This window comes from Conger conger, chromosome 18 (genome assembly GCF_963514075.1).
Source record: "Conger conger chromosome 18, fConCon1.1, whole genome shotgun sequence".
NCBI classification, from domain to species: domain Eukaryota; kingdom Metazoa; phylum Chordata; class Actinopteri; order Anguilliformes; family Congridae; genus Conger; species Conger conger.
The window spans coordinates 15,381,099-15,399,503 of record NC_083777.1 but is presented as its reverse complement, the minus strand read 5'-3'; the positions used below and the strand labels follow the sequence as shown (position 1 = coordinate 15,399,503).

Sequence of the window (18,405 nt, the reverse complement as noted above, 5' to 3'; positions counted from 1 at the left end):
AGATAGAGCTGATGGTTATCTGATGTGTGGTATGTACGGCCAATGCCAAGTGTCACGTACTATTCCATACCAACCTAGGGGCACAGAGAAGATTTGAATGTTCACATGTGGGCCTCCAGCCAAAGGGAGGAGGTCAGGTCTGGGCCAGGACATCCCTGAAACTCCACGTCACTGGCAGGAGAGTGCGTCATGAAGCCGAATTACACAACTCAAGCAGTAATAACATATTATATTTATAAATTGCCTTTAGTGAACATAAAGATGTTGGTACAGAGTAACCAACATTTAAAAAGATTGCCAAATTATTGTACAAACTACTATACAAAGAGGTGGGTTTTCAGGTGAGCTTTGTGCAAGGGATTATTATGTAACCCAATATTTTTCTCATCTTGCAATTATGAACATGCATAATACTCACATATAGTGTATTCACATATAGTTTTCCTATGAAATGCATGCAGAACACATGTTCCTGTAGTCCAGAGGTTCTTAAGTTTGGTGCTGAGACCCCTCCCCCCTTCCGCAATTACAAATAACAAAAAGAGAAGTAATAATTTTTGATAAAATACTGAGGTAAATCAATAGCCACCTACTTTGTCAAAATGTGAACATGAGGACTCAAACTAACCATTTGGTAGACAATGAAAAAAAATTCTAAGACAAAGCGAATGATAACGAGCCAAAATTGAATTGTGTTTATACGTTTAAGGAAAAAATATAAAAGAACGTAAATAGGTGTGTTTAACAACTTAATTAGGAGCCTATTGATTCACCTTAGTCTTAAATGTAATCGGTTGGATCGGCTGGAAGGGAAAACAGCACACATGGGGGGTCCCAGGGCCAATGTCAATAACCGCTGCTGGAGTCTATTCACTTTGATAGCGGCCATCTTCACAAAATCTCTTCACAGCTGAAGTTCTTCCTGAGCATGACCCAGATGTGGTGCTGATAGTGATGTAATCTTCTGATTTATTTTCTTTCACTCATGGACAACAAAGCTACTGACACACGCCTCAGGTTTATCCCCCGGCCTCCTCCTGTGTTCTGTTTGTGGGTCCTGTAATATTATTTGGGCTCACTTTACAGAGTATTTATGTGTATATAAAAGATCAAGAAGCTCTTCTTCCATATAATTACCCAAAAAGCACGGCAGGGAAGTCAAAAACATTTCTACAGCCAATGACCTGTAGTATTTGTGAAATAGCAGGTTGTGTTTACACAGACATCTGCTCGGCTACCACTCATTGTTACAGGCTGCATTATTGTAAGACTGTAGGCTGGTAGTTACATACAGTGTGTGTATTGCTTATTCAATTCTCTTGGAAAAGCCCAGTGAGTTAAAAGATTGAGAATGAGCTTGCTCAAAGCAGAGCATTAGCACTGACACGCATGTCATTCTTGAGACATGGCAGTCAAATAAATTTGACATTCTGCTGATATGAGTTGACATTAAAACTTGGCAAGTTGTCCTCTATTGACACAATGTTCTGAAACAATAGTGAAATGTTCCACAATGACTATGTGAAATCTGAGCAGCACACCAGGGGTGGAGTTCAATGTGTAACACCTGTCTGATTGTGTGAGCAGGGTTTTTGGAGTTAAAGCAATGTTGCTAAAAATTGGGCAGTGAGGTAAGGAACAAAGACGAGAAGAGATTACAGAGAAGAGATCAAGTCCTGAAGACGTGTCACCAAATGGCCTTGGATATTCTCAGACAACCTCCGAATCAGACAATCCCAGAAACACCCAACACCAAACACCTGTATCTTGCAGCAAAGGACCCTGTCATCTGTACAAAGCATCCACTGAGCAGCCTGGTGAAACTCACTCACTAAAAAACCCTCATATTAACACATAAAGAAGTTTTCACTGAATTATAACACGCATTGCCTTTCAAACCCTTATTGACGTATTGCGTGTGGTCACAAGATCTTTTTTCAGTCGATTGGGAACCTGAGCCAGGTTTACAATAACATTTTGAATACAATACCTCTCTCTCTCTCTCTCTCTCTCTGGATTTGTAGATACACAAACTGAACACTGCAGTTTCACCTTTCATGAACTCATCTGAACCATTACAGTGCCCCTAGTGTTGTAAATTTGCAACTGCAGCACCCACACCTAACTCAATCCCAACATACAGCTCAAAATGCATTTAAATGCCAGTCATTGCCACAATTAGGTACCAGTCAGAACAACGCAGGCACCAAAGCCACAACTTGCTCTACTATGTTCAATGATAAAAACCAGGGAGGGATGCTAAAGGTTTATTCTCTCATTTCAATCTATGTTTACCTGTGTGTGAACTGCTGATATTACCTTGATAATTTCACATGTGTTAGTTTTCCCAGGCCGCACCACAGGGAGTTAAATGAGCATTCATTAAATTCCAGTGAGGATGGAGACTGTGAAAGCATGCAGTGATAAATGATCACGATGCTCGATGCAATCTTGCAGTCTCAGCGGGAGGTCTTTGACCAGGCATTCAGACAAGGCTAAACAGATTCCTCCCACACAGTTAAGGGGTGGATGTAACACAAGGAGCAGGGGGGGAGAAGCAGGAATTTTATAGATGATTTACACGATAGTAGCCAAAATGATGAAGGTCTTCTGGGAATAATACATATGATGGATCAAGAGCAGGTGTCTGTGTGCTAAATAAGAGGATAGTAGAGAGAAGCAGAGGGGAAACCATCCTGGGAAGAAAACCCTTGTGGGAACTTTCCAGGTGCAATACCACAGATAGCCACACAGTATTGAGGGGCAGTATTGTGCTAGGGTTTCAGTAATCTCACTCTTTCAGAACAGCTCCCAATGTCAGAGAACTGTTCCTATGTAGAACAGCTCTCCATTCTACACAGACATGCACTCAAACTCAAATAGACATACATACAGTACTGTGCAAACGTCTTAGGCACCCTACATTTTTTTATATAAATTTGGTTTTCCACTTATTAGTTTATTTTCTGCATTAGTGTGTCAGTAGACAAAATAAATTTTGTTTGTCAAACATTTATTTTCCCAAAAAATACTTTTGCCCACTGCTGTACGCACACACAGCAACTCAATCACACATGCACACACATATTCCAAAATGAACACAGTCCAGTTTCATTATGATTGATTCAATTTAATTCATTTTCTGTGGATTTAAGCGAAGGTTGTTGACCTTGATTTGATCTACCCATCTAGACAAGTAAGGAACGTTCTCATATACAATGCTCAGTAGGATGGAAGTCCAAGATACAATACATTTACTACAAGGTAAACATTACACCCTTTATACACTGTCCGTTTTGAAGAGATGCATACAGTTCCCATTGGCTTTAGTGGATGGCCATGAAATGTCTAGTTCTATTAGACGGAAGATCCCTCATTCCTTTCTTATTATCATTTCATTTTATTTCTGAATGGGGCTTTCCTGCTGAACAGTATCACAATTAGTTCAACTGATAGTTCAACAAGCATCACATTTAATTCAATTCCTAGTACGTGGGAGAAAAAACCTTATGCAATTGAACGAAAATACCCGCTCAAAACCACTCACTCAAAATTCATGTTCCCATCAGATTACAGTCTCGACTGATTTGAAACACGCCCAGTCTTATTTTATTTTAAATAATAAGGAAAGTCTGACAACTGTTACAGCTCAGTTTCAGTGTGTGAGGCGACTCCGAGCCTGATGTTTCACGGCTGGAGGCTTTTCACAGCTGGGGCTGTTTGATGATCTATTTGTGCTGGGGTTGCCCTTATCTCCAGGCTTTGACCCGATCGGGGAGGGGGGTCACGGCTGGATGCACGTCTGTTATCGCCCCATCCACCCCCCGGCCCCACGGAGCCTGGCGTGGGCCACGGGCGGGGCGTTCCTGACACTGCCTCTCTGAGACGCACGCACCCTTATTCTCCTGAGAGAATGCAGGCTGGGGGCCGGAGACAATGCGGCCCGTTCTGAGACGCCAGGGAATCCAAGAAACTGCACGTAGCACTGCCGGAGACTGCCAACCTGCCCCAGTGACCCCGTTGGCTGCGGCTCAGTTCTATTCCACCCGCTGTTCCTGGAACTCCACCTAACCGAAACACGTGAGACGCTTATCAGGCGACGCTGTCTCTGTGCTTTCTCTATTTTCATGCTCCTTTTATTTTTGTTAAGTGTTCCTCAAAGCCCAATACTGAATACATGAATAGTGTAATAAGATGTTATCATATTTTAGAGACCGTTTCCAGAAAGTTCGGTAAATGTTTCCAAATAAAGTACATGCCACATGTCTGGATGTCCTGTGAATGCTATTTTTAAGTCATACGGAACTATAGACATGGCATTAGGTTTTGTGATTTCAGTTTTTTCCAGGGAAAGTTCTATTAATCTAGATATGTAATACTTACATGAGGAATACATTTTTGAAAAGTTACCGACATCCTCTGGTTTTTGATAACTAAATGATAAGAACCTAAGGATGCTACCCGTACGTGACATACTGTACATCAAATGTTTTCATGTCTTTGTTTGAAAAAACACATGCATATTCTGCTTGATGGACATTCTCAGCGTGCCATCTAACCACAAATCTAACCACAGTCTTCCCAAAGGCTCTTGAAACTTTTATGTTATTTCATGTTAGATAAGCTATTCAGAATCTAAATGTCATCGCCTAGTGACCGTTGCATGGCGTGACTGCGTCTGTGGGTCAGTGGGAATTCCAGCTCTGCGAACTTCCTCATCAGTGTGATGCAGTGGAGATATTAGGTGCCAGGCAGGCGGTCCTGTGGAAGTGAGCCATTATTGTGACAGGAGAGAACTGCACGCAAGATTACTGATGAAGCTGAGAGCCTTTCTGCTTAGGGACTTTATTACATTTCACCACAGTGCACACTGCATCCTGCGTGCTTGCTACCCATTCTGCTGTTGCAAAACTGTGATGGGAAAAAAGTAACTCTAGCAATAAATCATTTTTTTGGGGGGGTAGAAACCAGAATATATAAGTAATAAAGAAAATATCGCTATGGTAATGATCACATGTTGTCCTGTCATTGCAATTAGAAGGAACCCATTGCTTGTCAGTTTGTCTGCCTGTATGTGAGATTGGCAAGTATGTAAGACCCATCTATCCCTCTGATCCTTATGCACTGAAGACCATTTACAAGAATGATGTTATCATAATTAAAGTTGCAATGGATTTCTGTATTAACCATCATATATGCAGTAAAATAAAAACTTGTAAAACTAATAAAGGATGGTTCATTTGCAGAATAACATTGAACACACAGTATTGACATAATATCTAGCACCTTGTTTGAGAAGACTGAATTAGCCTAGCACTGACTTGTCCTCGGTAAACTTTGCAAAAAAAATCCTCTGTTCACTTTTTATTGATTTCTTTATTTATTTATTCACATTGATTCATTATCCTAACCCGCTTATCCTGAACAGGGTCGCAGGGCAAAGCCTATCCCGGCATACATAGGGCAAAAGGCAGGAATACACCCTGGACAGGTTGCCAGTCCATCGCAGGGCACACACACCATTCACTCACACACTCATACCTACGGGAAATTTAGACTCTCCAATCAGCCTAACCTGCATGTCTTTGGACTGTGGGAGGAAACCAGAGTACCCGGAGTAAACCCACGCAGACACGGGGAGAACATGCAAACTTCCCACAGAGAGGGCCCGGCCGACGGGGATCCAAACCCAAGACTTACTTGCTGTGAGGCGGCAGTGCTACCCACTGCACCATCCGTGCCACCTATTTATTCACATTTTCTCTTTTTTCTTGTAGTGAATGAAATGAAAAATGTTTGTCACGTTTTGTTTTTTTCAGTCCCTCAGACAAGGCACTTCTGTTCAATGCCGAAGTGACGCTTCTCCAATTAAGATTAAGCTTAGTCATGGTGACCAAGTAAACTGTCATTTAAAGGCAGGAAACTGCTGGCATGGCACCATGTTTGAATAGACTATTCAATAATAATAAAGCAATTCATCACCAGTCCCCCTGTCCCTCTGAAGGCTATCCTCTACAGACTGGCCTCGGATCAGACCTCAGAATTGTTAGCCCTTAGCACTTCTACTTAATTAGCACTTTTCTACAGTCCCCTGGCTGGCTAGAGCTAGCTTTATTGTTTGATGTGTTGGCCTATTTTGAAATACTGTATGTTACTCTTTCTCCTTGATTGTTAATTATTATGTAAGATACTTTATATAAGTACACTGCCAAAAATGCAATAACAGTAACAAAACCAATTAATGTATTACCCTGGTGTAAAATCCAGCTATGACCAGCTTGAACTACTATGTTTAGCTGTTTCAAAACATAGCTTGAGCTGGTCAAACCATGTTGAGAGCTAGTCTAACTGGTCTAACAATAGAGCTGGTCTAACTGGTCATCCAGCTACCCGCTGGCTTAACTGGTCATCTAGCAAAACCTAACTTGAGCTGTTTTTTTCAGCAGGGTAGGCAACAAAAACAGCAACATAAATGCAGAGGTTCAGTGTGCTCTTTCCCTTAGTCAACTGTGAAAAGAGAAGCCAGTGAACAGCCTTGTCTGAGCTGACTCCATAGTTCAAGGCCGATCAGATTATACACATATTTATGAAACAGCACAAGAGCAAGAGGCCCGCAGTGTGTTTGGGGAGAAAGGCCATCAACAAGCAACACGACTACTCACACAGCAACATTCAGGTAAGTTTGAGCCTTCTACATGCCACCTTTCCTATTTGCACTGTATACAGCCATTTTTGGTTTCTTCCTGTGTTGCTTTTTGGTTCATTAGCGATCTGATCTTTGAAAAGCCCCTCACACGGCATACTGCATGGAACAAGGAAATCGTGATGATTCCTGGAAATTCCAGATTACGTAACCGCCCCAGTACAATATTCCATTTGGCTATTATGATCTTCTTTTCTGCAGCTCTGATTTGTTGTGACATTAAAGGCTAAAATGAATTCATTGATGGAACAGGGAAGTCTCCCTGCACAGTTGAATGTTCAGTGTTATGTCAGCTCACAACAGAGTAGACATGGTCCCTGTTGGACTCATATGTACTCTGTTAGAGCTGAACTGTTAAACTGGACCTTTTAATGTCTATCTACCTGGCTCTTTACTCCTGGTGCCTTCTCATACATATTGAGTATATCAACTGCTGCCCTGTCTCACTACCCAATGCCTGGCCTTTATTTACACTCTGCTGTCCCCAGCACTGCTTTTATACAACAAACAAGTAATGGCCACAGGAACCAGTGGTTATTGTTATTGTTCTGTTTTGCAAAGAATAGGTCCAGCATTATTACTTATTATATTATTTGCTAAAGCCAAATCTTGTTTTGATATAAAAAGGAAACTGTGTAAAAAAGTTATGAAACTCAGTCAATGTTTATGCCTGTACAGTACAGGTCAATAAAGTAAATTATGAGCAAATTATCAGCCAGCATCTGGAGAGAAAAATCTAATTATTTTATGTTGTGGTGTTTTCCTGCTTGTTCAGTTGTGACTGCAGTGTCATTATGACTTTCGGAGACTGAAAATGAAGATAATAATGTTCGCTGAATGCAGTGGCATTATGACGCCTTCGAGATAGAACACGCCTGCCTTATTGCCTGCCATCATTATGATGGAAATTCCCCAGGCCTGTGTCGTTAAAAACCTTGGCTTCCCCGTGCAATTCACTGCAAGAACATTCAACCTTGAGGTCCATTAATGTAAACACTATACATGTATCAACAGATAGATAACTATTATATATGGCTCTATGAACCTTTTTTTAATGGGGTGAAGAGTATACACTGTGATCAGAAAGGGAGAAACAAACTGAAAAAATAACTAATTTTATACAAGAATAAACTACAAACCTGTCTTTAGAACAATGCTCTGTCCTCCTCCAGGAAGAACTGTAGTGCCCAGCCTGCATGCCTGGCCTTAAACTACTCAGGAGGTTGTCCTGGGTTATAACATCTTATTTGCCAGCTACTATTAGTATATACATGGCATGCACCTTCCAAGGTATACACCTTCTAACTTGTATGCACAATATTTGGCAAGTAAATTGATTCGGACACCTTTATGATCTTTAAAATTAGTTTCAGTGTCACGAAGACTATCCTGATCATGTGATTTTCAGATTTGGGAACGCCATATAATCAGAGATTACGTGATAGATGTAAAACTGACATATTTACTATGATTTATAGTTGTACTGTTTCTCTTTTAGTGTTTTATTAATGAATTGCACGAAAACTGCGACGTTAGAAAAACTGAAGCATAGGCGGAACATTTATGTGCCTACAAGGGGAACGTTGAGACAGGGAATGTTTTTAGTGCTGCACCGTGAACTGTCAGTTGAAAGGTGTTCTACGAGAGTACAGGTACAACGCAACCCCACACCGCAATGGTTTTATCTTCAGTTACGATTTTTAAGAAAACTGCTGTTCTGTAGTGTTCGTTTATTCTTCATCGACTAGAATGGTGTTGTTCGGGCATCAGAAAGAAATACAGGGTAGGGCATGACAGAGACTGGCTAGCTAGCTGGCTAGCTAATCGAAGCTAATATTATAGTTTACAAGCAAAAGTGCTACCAAGGTTGCTGGCTCGCCACTAGTCAGCTATAGTTTGTGACGCTTTGCAATTCTTGCAAACGAGATTTGTACATGCTTTTATTCCTTATTTCTCGGAATGTTAGGTAACGTAATGTTTAAATATTCCTTCCTGGTAACCAGCTATTGTTGAATTCCTTGGTAGCTTGCCACAGTTCATCCAAGGTAACATACATATCCAGCAAGTTTGATAGCCAGTTAAACTAAGCTAATACACTAATGCACAGACCAGTGCACCCTCTCGGTTTCAAACTGAAATTGTGCGTACGTCTGTGTCTGCAAGGTAACGTTTGCGGTGCAAATTCCCTTTGCCCTAAGAACGTGTTAATCTTACAGTAAGGCACGTGATCACACGTTCAGAGTGCAGACGTGATTAGCCCAGCGCACGTCACCAGCGATGCACAGTGCAGAAAAACACTATAATTGACAAGATATCTTTGCAGAGTAGACTACCACACGTTTTTTGCACTTATTGATTGTGCTTTGTTTATTGCAGATGTTATCTTGCTCAAAATAATATTTACTGATGCATTTCAGGTTGAAATTCAACCAGCCACCTCTGGGTTAATAGGCTTTATTCCATAACCAATAATTCACAGTGCAGCTCATTATGTTGATAGGTATGACGGCTATTATTCCTACTTACTACTACTACTACAATCAGATATGTGAATCTTTGGAAAGTTGCTCTGTTCAAGGCGCCAGGGCATGCAGGTACTTGTCCGTGTGGGTGGACAGCTGCACTTTTAGACCTGGACTGTATTCAGGAGAAGCATAACTGTTTTATGAATGGAAACTGTAGTATTTGACATCTAGTTCTAGAGCCCTGTTACTGAGGTGGCTGAGAGGGAAATTGTGCTATGGCAGCTGATATGCTAATATAAACATTTAGCAGTATAACAATAACATAGACCGAGATAGCTGCCGTGGTGCCTCTAACAGTTAACAGACAGCGATATCTGCCATGTTGGCTTTAACAATTTACGGACAGAGATGTCTGCCATGTTGGCTCTAACAATTTACGGACAGAGATGTCAGCCATGTTGGCTCTAACAATTTCCTCCTCTCTGCAGCCCGGGAGGATGGCCCAGACGGACAGCCGGGTGCTGGTTCTGAGCGCGCTGGCCGGGGCGGCCGGTGTCAGCCTGGCGCTGGTGTGGTACCGGACCCGGAGGGGCCAGCAGTGGCTGGGCGGCGGGGAGGAGCGGCGGGGCGGGGGAGCGGGCTCGGCGCTGGCCCTGCAGGCCCGGCAGGCGGAGGTGGCCGAGCGGCTCGGGGCGCTGATCCAGTGCGTGTCGGAGCTGAAGGATGAGGTGCGGGCGCTGAAGGACGCCCTCCCGCGGCTGCAGGAGCAGGTGCGGGCTGAGCTCCGCGCGCCGCCCAGGACCCCCCGCAGGAAGAGAGTCGCAGGGCCCGCCAGGGTCGAGGGCCACAGCTCCGAGGAGGCGGAGAGCGAGGGAGGGTGAGTCCCCCTTTATTGTCATTGGATCATTCCTGGTACCCCGCCCTTTTTAAAACCATACTGTCCATTATTGCCAGTATGACTGTCCAAGGGAGGATCTGTTTGAGGACTCAAACTTCATTTTCCCCGAATGAACAAACAGTAAAAAGTCCTCTTCATGGACTTTGTGTGGGTATTGGTACTCAGTGACTCATTGGCAGTGCTCCGTTTTGGCAGCGTGTTGTGTTCATCGTTGAGCAATAGCTCATCAGAGCCCTGTGATTGTCCATCAGTGTTTATTGAATAGGTGTTGGTGAGTGAGCTCTCATCAGCGTTGAGTGAGTGATCATAAGCTCTCAGTCATCTGCAGAGCAATCAGCCGCCATTGCCATTGTATCAGTATCAACATTGCACAGCGTTTGCTTTTTAGTTTTTTGCCCTGATGAGTGAAACTTGTCAGAACACCCTGTGTGTGTGTCTGCGTTTGCGTGTGTGTCTGCGTTTGCGTTTGTGTCTGCTGTTGAACCAGTGGTACTTACCCGAATAGCTTGAAAATAAAGGAAAATACAATGCAGGAAAATACAGTGTTTCCTGCTCAGGATAAAAGGAGTCTTACAGGAAAGTTAAAGAAAGAGAACGACATAAGGCATCATGCAGTACTTAGTGAGGGGAATGTAGGCCTCAGGCCTTGATATAAACTGAAGACCAGTTATATTCTCACCATCTTCCTTAGACCTCACAGAAATGAGTGAAGCATTGACAAATTAATGACAGATAAGCCAGTTTGGCCCATGGACTGTTCTAAATAGATGAGCGTTTAGAAGAAAGTTTGTAGCGCCCCCTTCCTGACAAGCGGCTATCGGCGGTTACGTGCGTGCTGCGTGCGTGACACTTAACACTTACGCATCTTATTTCACAAGTACCACTTTCACTGCGCCCGTCTGTTATATTTTTAGGTATCTTAGCAACTATTTCATTCTAAAATGTGGCTGTGAAATTTCACAGTGTTTTTTGATATTGGAGGGGGGGAGGTGAAGAGCAGGGGGGCTGGGGTTAGGTGGGGGTGACGGGGGGGGGGGTGATGGTGGGGGGGTACCGGCAGGTTTCTTTGCTGCTGTTGAAAGCTGTGCTTAACGCACTTCATTAAAGCGCTGCCAGTGTGGGCTGATCACAGATCCTCAGCACTAATACTTTAATCACAACCACTACCAGACTTTCATACACCTGTCATGGGGAAACAACCGCATGGAAGATGGCATTTGATTTTCGGAGAATAATAATATTAAAAAAACAGATCTAAGTAAGCACCTGAGTACGGAATGTTCAGTCTGTAAAAACAACATGGATGTCTGACGTTTTCTCAAGGAAAAAAAAAACCCCAGTGTCTGTATGCGATGTTTGCTTGCTGATAAGTGCTGCGCAAGCTTGTTTCTCTCTCTCTTCCTCTCCTCTCTCTCTCTCTCTCTCCCTCTCTCTCCCCGCCTCTCCCCCTCTCCCTCCCTCTCTCTCTCAGATTTAGTCCTCTGACTAAGTGAATGGCATGTACAACTTTTGCGTCCTGTGTCTGTGTATTTTCTTGCTCATTTCCTAATCTGCAAGTGCATTCACTGGTCGTATGATGATGATTATCACTGTTGTGTAGCGATGATATGAACAACAATGGGCACCCATGCACAAAGTTCTGTCTTGACATTTTCAGCGCACTGCTATTGGAAGGAGGACATTTGTAACTTTCGTTTGGGCTTGTTCAGCTTTATCGGACAGAGCAGTGGGGAGAGCTTGTGGACGGTGCTCGACAGGCCTCGCTCATATATTTGTAAAAAATTGTAATGCAAAGATGCTTTCAAAAATAGGTTGCTGCCAAAAAAACTGTGAACAGATAAAATCAATATTTGTTTTGACCACCCACTGCATGAATTCTCTTAGGTGCACTGTCCTGCAGTTTTATAAGAAAATGGGCTGTTGGTTGTAGCAAACACATTGAACACATTGCTGGGTTATTCTGCAGACTTTGCCTGTCTTGTTTGCTCAGTCAAGTTTTTAATCTGAAAAGTGGTCTATTACTTAATGTTACTTTATTTAACAAAATGCTACAATTTGACTGTAACATAGATTTTTTTGGAGAATGAGTGTTTGCTCTTTTCTAATGCAGAAAACAGAAATTAATTATAAAAATATCTAGGACCAAATTTATATTTAAAAAAAAATCTAGGGTGCCTGAGACTTTTACACAGTACTGTAGAAAAAAAGATATTTAAACGATTTTAAAGTCTTTTTTTCCCCTTATGTAAAATGATTTCCTTTAAAGTTGAGTGTTATTTTCTTTTAGTAATAAAGGACAATAGAGCGTGAGCCTTTGCCGTGAGCATCATCCTTAGCCAATCCGATCTGGGGCACTAATCCTCAGACTCCTCCCCCTCGCCCTGCGTCATGGCCTCTGTTTGATGGGGAAATGTAGCCCTTGGGGGTGGTGTTCACTTGGCCCTGACCCAGCACGATGAAACGCTGCCGTAATCCCTGCATCCTTTAAAGAGCCCTCGCCGTCTACCACCTTTTCTGCAGCTTTGTTCCTGGTGAGCGCTGTTTGTTCCACGTTTCACAATGCCTGGGTGGAGGGAGGCTTTCTTCACCAAAAACCTCCCAGCAAGGGCTCACCGTGTGTTTGTCCTGAAATCCTGAGAAAATTTGGAATGCGCAGTCCGTGTATTGCAATGTTTTTACCCGATGGGGTTGGCCGTGTGGATGTTGTTTAGGGCTAAAGATCCCAGCGTTATGCCACCGCAGACTGAACGCTGTGGAAACCTGCCCAGGTAGCGGCTGCAGTATCTGTGAGACTGCAGGCATCCTTGTGGGAAGATCAGAAATTAGACTGGCTGTATCACCTCCAAGAGATTACCTAAATCCATCTGTTTTACCTATGCCGTGATCTCTTAATCAGTAAAAGAAACTCAAAGCTGGTTATTAACCGGCACTTGTGACCTGTAGTGGTTTGGGAATATTTTGAAACTGTCAGTTTATGACATTAAGAACGTAGCCCATGCGTCAGTTGCAGAGAAGCTGACAGCTATGAAAGCTCTAGTGGGATACATGTGATGAACAGCGAGGTCAAAGCAAGCTTGGGACCGTTCCTGTGAGGGATCCTTGAGAGGGGAGCAGTGGTATCTTCTGAGCACCCAGCTCTACTGAAACAGCATATAATTATAATATTCCTCAAGGGCCCAACAGCTGTACAGATCTTATCCCCAGGGCTTGAACCACCAACCTTCTGGGTCCCTGTCATGACCTGTAACCAACGTTAACCACTAGGCTACAGGTTACAGGCTGTCAGGCTCAATTAATGAATAAATGCACCTGTCAGTGTCTCCATGCAGACTGTATTGTACTATACGTACTGTACCGTACTGTTTACAGAAGGCGTGACTCATTTCCGTTTGATCCTCTTTTTTGTCTCCGCGACAGTAACAAAGGGAATCTGTGCACTGAGCATGAAATGGCATAATCGTTTATGCTGCTTCCAGGTTCATAACCAGTTTGTAAAGCCCATGAAAACTGCACAGGCCTGTAGGCTCCTCTGTGTGTCCTGCCCCGGGAAGTTCTCCTCTGTGTGTCCTGCCCTGGTCAGTCCTGCTCTGTCTTCTGCCCTGGTCAGTCCTGCTCTGTGTGTTCTGCCCTGGTCAGTCCTGCTCGGTGTGTTCTGCCCTGGTCAGTCCTGCTCGGTGTGTTCTGCCCTGGTCAGTCCTGCTCGGTATGTTCTGCCCTGGTCAATTCTGCTTTGTGTGTCCTGCGTTGTGTGTCCTACTCTGTGTGTCCTGCCCTGGTCAGTCCTGCTCGGTGTGTTCTGCCCTGGTCAGTCCTGCTCGGTATGTTCTGCCTTGATCAGTCCTGCTTTGTGTGTCCTGCCTTGGTGTGTTCTGCCCTGGTCAGTTCTGCTCTGTGTGTCCTGCTCTGTGTGTCCTGCTCTGTGTGTCCTGCTTTGTGTGTCCAGCTTTGTGTGTCCAGCTTTGTGTGTCCTGCCTTGGTCAGTCCTGCTTTGTGTGTCCTGCCTTGGTTTGTTCTGCCCTGGTCAGTTCTGCTCTGTGTGTCCTGCTTTGTGTGTCCTGCCTTGGTGTGTTCTGCCCTGGTCAGTTCTGCTCTGTGTGTCCTGCCTTGGTCAGTCCTGCTCTGTGTGTCCTGCTCGGTGTGTCCTGCTCTGTGTGTCCTGCCTTGGTCAGTCCTGCACGTTTCTCTCACACGTTGATTCACAAAACTGCAGGAATGCCGCAGTCATCACTTTCATAAGCCAGCTTTGTCTGTGTGTTTGCAGATAACTTAGACACTGGCATACTGTGACCGGCTCCGGCATATTTGCGCTAGCTCATGTACTACGGTATGTAACCATGAAATATATCGGGGATTAGTTTGTGCACAAAAGCTCTCTATCTCTCTATATCTCTTTCTCACTCTCCCTTTGTCTCCCTCTCCCTCTTTTTTCCTCGATCTCTCACTCTGTGTAGCTGACTTAGGCTCATCGTCAGCTCACTGTGTCTGACTGTCATTAAGGGAGATCAATTAATCAGGAGAACTGAATCAATTAGGCTAGTGTCATATAGCCACGTTACCAGAGTGTAACGTTCATAGTTTCATATCATTTGCCACTCACCTGTCAAAACACCTAACCTCAACCTCCCCCCCATCTCCCTTAGCTGTTTGGCCCTCCACCCTCCCAAATCACAAAGGGGCCATAAATCTTGCCATCCTCTTTGCATGGCTGCCCAGAAACCGTCAAACCATCAGTTTCCCGGCGTCCTGCAGGAACTTGTAATTCCTTTTTACGATTCCGACTTCTGCACATTGCTCACTCTGGCCCCCGGGACTTTTCACTTTTCACGTGTTTTAATGATACAAACTTTTATACAATTATCTCTTTAAATACACATCTGTCTGTACATTACGTACAGATGCACGTGTGCCATGTGCAGAACAAACTTCATTTGTTTTTCCCCAAACACGCGAAAAAAGTTTTTTAAAACCGTATGAGATTTTGTTCTTCTTCTTTAGTGTGTCAAGGTTTATAAAAGCTGTCTCTTGCTTTCTGTTGACTCTTGATTATTTCCTATGCCCAGAACTTTGGTAAAATTACATTCTTAAACTAGAACATGCAAATAAGGGGACAGAGTAGCCCAGGGCCAGTGGGGTTAAATGGAGACCAGATGAATTCTGCGCGGTAAAACATGCAGTGCAGTTTGTGCGGTTTTCCCATAAGCAGTTGTTGAGAGTTGACTCTGCTTATTAATGAGGAGCATCTGAGCTGCTATCCGCTTCTCATGTGAGTGCAGGGCTGGATTTAGGGGCCAGAAATTCATCTACAGTGAGACGGAGTTCAGTTTATCTAGTATTTAACTAACTGAAGTAGAGGTACCTCTCTGTTTAATGTTTAGCCGGGGTGCGTTTGTGGTTTTGTGTAAAATAAGATTGTTAACAGATCCCCTTCTCTCTGACAGTGCAAAGAATGACACTAAAGCAGCCCAGTGAATTGATTCGCCCGCCCTGCAAACTCACTCATTTTAAAAGTAGACTGAAAAAAAAAAATTCTGGGAAGTGGAAACATTGTGCAACATCATACTTTTTGAAAGGAAAATTTATGTGAACTTTAATAACGTCAGAATGTTTTCAAATGTTTTCAGGTACCTGTCCGTCAAACCTGGAATTTCCCAGGATAGTGAGAGTGACAGATCGACATGATTCAGTGCAGTAATAGTTGCAAACAGTAGATCTTCTCTTACATTTATTTCCTATAAGCCATTGTTACAAGTTGCCAAGCAAAGTAGTTATCTTGCCCTGTACTATCCTCCAGTAATGCTCAGTGTACAGTGTAAGTCTGTTTTATACCCTGTTCTACTTGTCTGGCTCCAGAGACATCAGGGAGACAGGGTGGCTTCTCGATGGGCAGGGAGATATAACATTGCGATTAGGTAGGCTCCTTGCTTAAGGCAGGGAGATATAACATTGCGATAAGGTTGGATCCTTGCTTAAGGCAGGGAGATATAACATTGTGATAACATAGGGTTTTTGCTTCTGGGCATGAGCGCTATGCACCATGGGACATTTTTAATCCCCTTCACCAAAAAGCTGCTGGTGGGGGGTGTGAGTTAGGAGCACCTGCCCAAATGTGTCCAGAACATTCCCTGACTGGACATGTCCCCCCCCCCCCCCCCCCCCCTCAGTGTGAAGTGCAGTTGTGCCTGGATTCAGTCTCACCGGAGGTTCCTCACTGATGATTCTGTGAATTCCCTCAACAGTCCTGCAGCTTCCCAGTGGAGCAAAATTCATTGAGGTATTTCAGGCCCCAAGGAAGCTGTATTCCAAAAATGGACCGGTTATTATAGACAATATTTATCAAAGTCCTGTTTAAGTAGGGGATAATACCTTATGAACAAGTCAGTTATGAGGAAATAATTGCCCGATAGGGATCACCACCCTGAAGTGCAATTATTTCCTCATAATTGACTCGTTCATAGGGCATTATCCCCCTTATACCACGGCTAACTTGCCAAAGTAGTGTAGTTATGGACAATTAATTTTTAGTTTAGAAACTGATGTATTCATAGAAGAGAACACGCAGTGGGAACGGGAGGAAAATAGTCTCTATTGCTGAGAAAAAAAATCTTCACACAGCCTAAAATTGCCTGCTGTGGCAACTGCATCATCGCCGAAGAAAAGTTCATTCGCGCACCTTCGCTGAAAGGAAATAAGACTTTAGGCTATTAACTAATGTTAGCTCGCAAAATAATAATAATTTATAAAAAATTGACGCTGTATTCCAGACTTCAGTGCCATGCAACTGAACGGAGCCCTTCCCATTTTGTACTGAAGCATAGAAAGACCTCAATGTTTCCTTGAGTTCTACAGCGCGGCTGTCAGAATCAGCTAGCATGTCTCGTTCTTGCAGTCAGTCCCGCAAAGCAGCTTATTGATATTTGTTGTATATTCTAGTTGTGGTAAAGTTCTGCACCTGTTCGATCTGTTCTCGTTAGCAAGGTTATACGAAAATAACGCACAGCCACGTGACACGTTTCGGGCAATCAGAATGCTGTATTTGCCCTTGGTGGTCGGTTATTTTTCAGTGCTGTGGTAAAGTGATAATAATGCTTGCTTTTTAAGACTGGGGTTTGCACCTTGCACCTTTGACCCTTAAAATGAAAATGTAATGTATGGTCAGCGTAGTCTGTCCATGTTTTACCCATAAGTGTCCCCGTGATAACAGACAGCCTTAGTTGTTGGGCCCAGTGGAATGGCGTATGGTGTAGTGTTGCTGCCGCATATACAGATACAGTGTTGAAGCCAAGCTGATTTCTCAGTGGAAAACATTACCTCAGATGATCCCTCACCATTCCCACCTCTGTCATTTTCTCTAATTGTTGGAAAGAGGATCTTGCCTAATGGCTTATTGGCAAACTTATTAAAGCAAGACGATGTCTTTCTAACAAAGGTGCTCCTTGTTCCGAGCGGAATTCTGGCCAAAAACATAATGTGCTGTGTGTAAAAGGGCCTGCAAGCCCCTCCCCCGCCCCACCTCCCCTGAGAGGCAGGATCACTTATCGATTCTCACACCTGCGGGGAACGCCATTGAGGAAAAACTCACTAATTAGCTCTGCTTCGCAAACACTCGTAAAAGGAAAACGCCTCCTGCAAAACAACAAACCTCTTTCATGATCCTTTCATCGCCCGTGGCCCCTCCTCCTTCTGACAGAAGTCATTACATTATACGTTTGCACAGTGAATGTCCTTGTTCGGTGCCTTGCATAGTTTTGGAGGCCCGCAGTTTGCTGTTTTCCATTGCTGGAGCACTGCTCCAAAAATGCACTGAAGGTAGCGCACCCCTCTCCTTTAGCTCGGCCCCTCTGTCTCTTTCTGTTCCATTTTTTCAATTCAAGTTGCTTTATTGGCATGACATAACGTTACAGCTTGTTTTGCCAAAGCATATATACACTCAGTGAGCACTTTATTAGGTATTTATTTGATTTATTTTTAGCTGTCTACTGCTGTACATTTACATTCACATTTTTGTCATTTAGCAGACGCTTTTAATCCAAAGCGACTTACAAGTGCATAGGTTCTTCCACAAGTTAAAGCATGACATCCATAGCCAGTAAAATACACATGAAGTGTTGTTCTAAACATATAGTGCAATTTTTTATTTATTTTTCTTGGGGGGGGGGTTAGACAAGAGGGATAGGGATATCAGAAAGGGGGGCGGGGGAAATCGGGAGGGAGGACTAAGGTACAGTTTGAAAAGGTGTGTTTTTAGTCTGCGTCGAAAGAGCGGGAGGGATTCTGCTGTCCTGACAGTGGTAGGCAAGTCATTCCACCACTGAGGAACCAAAGCGGAAAACAGGCGTGAA

At 43.6% G+C, this 18,405-nt stretch overlaps 1 protein-coding gene across 2 annotated transcripts in view; it reads left to right on the top strand.

Annotated features, from left to right (window-relative positions):
• The first annotated feature begins 8,284 nt into the window (after positions 1 to 8,284).
• The window catches only part of LOC133118621 (regulator of microtubule dynamics protein 2), a 34,760-nt gene continuing 24,639 nt past the window's right edge, over positions 8,285 to 18,405 (top strand). Inside the window, exons 1-2 of one of the 2 annotated variants that reach the window (XM_061228738.1) lie at positions 8,285 to 8,355; positions 9,657 to 10,045. In XM_061228738.1, the coding sequence (XP_061084722.1) occupies positions 8,299 to 8,355; positions 9,657 to 10,045 (446 nt within the window). In that variant the 5' untranslated portion in view covers positions 8,285 to 8,298. Of the gene's footprint in view, positions 8,356 to 8,459; positions 8,487 to 9,656; positions 10,046 to 18,405 lie in introns of those variants that run through there. The other variant, XM_061228740.1, reaches the window with a different exon arrangement.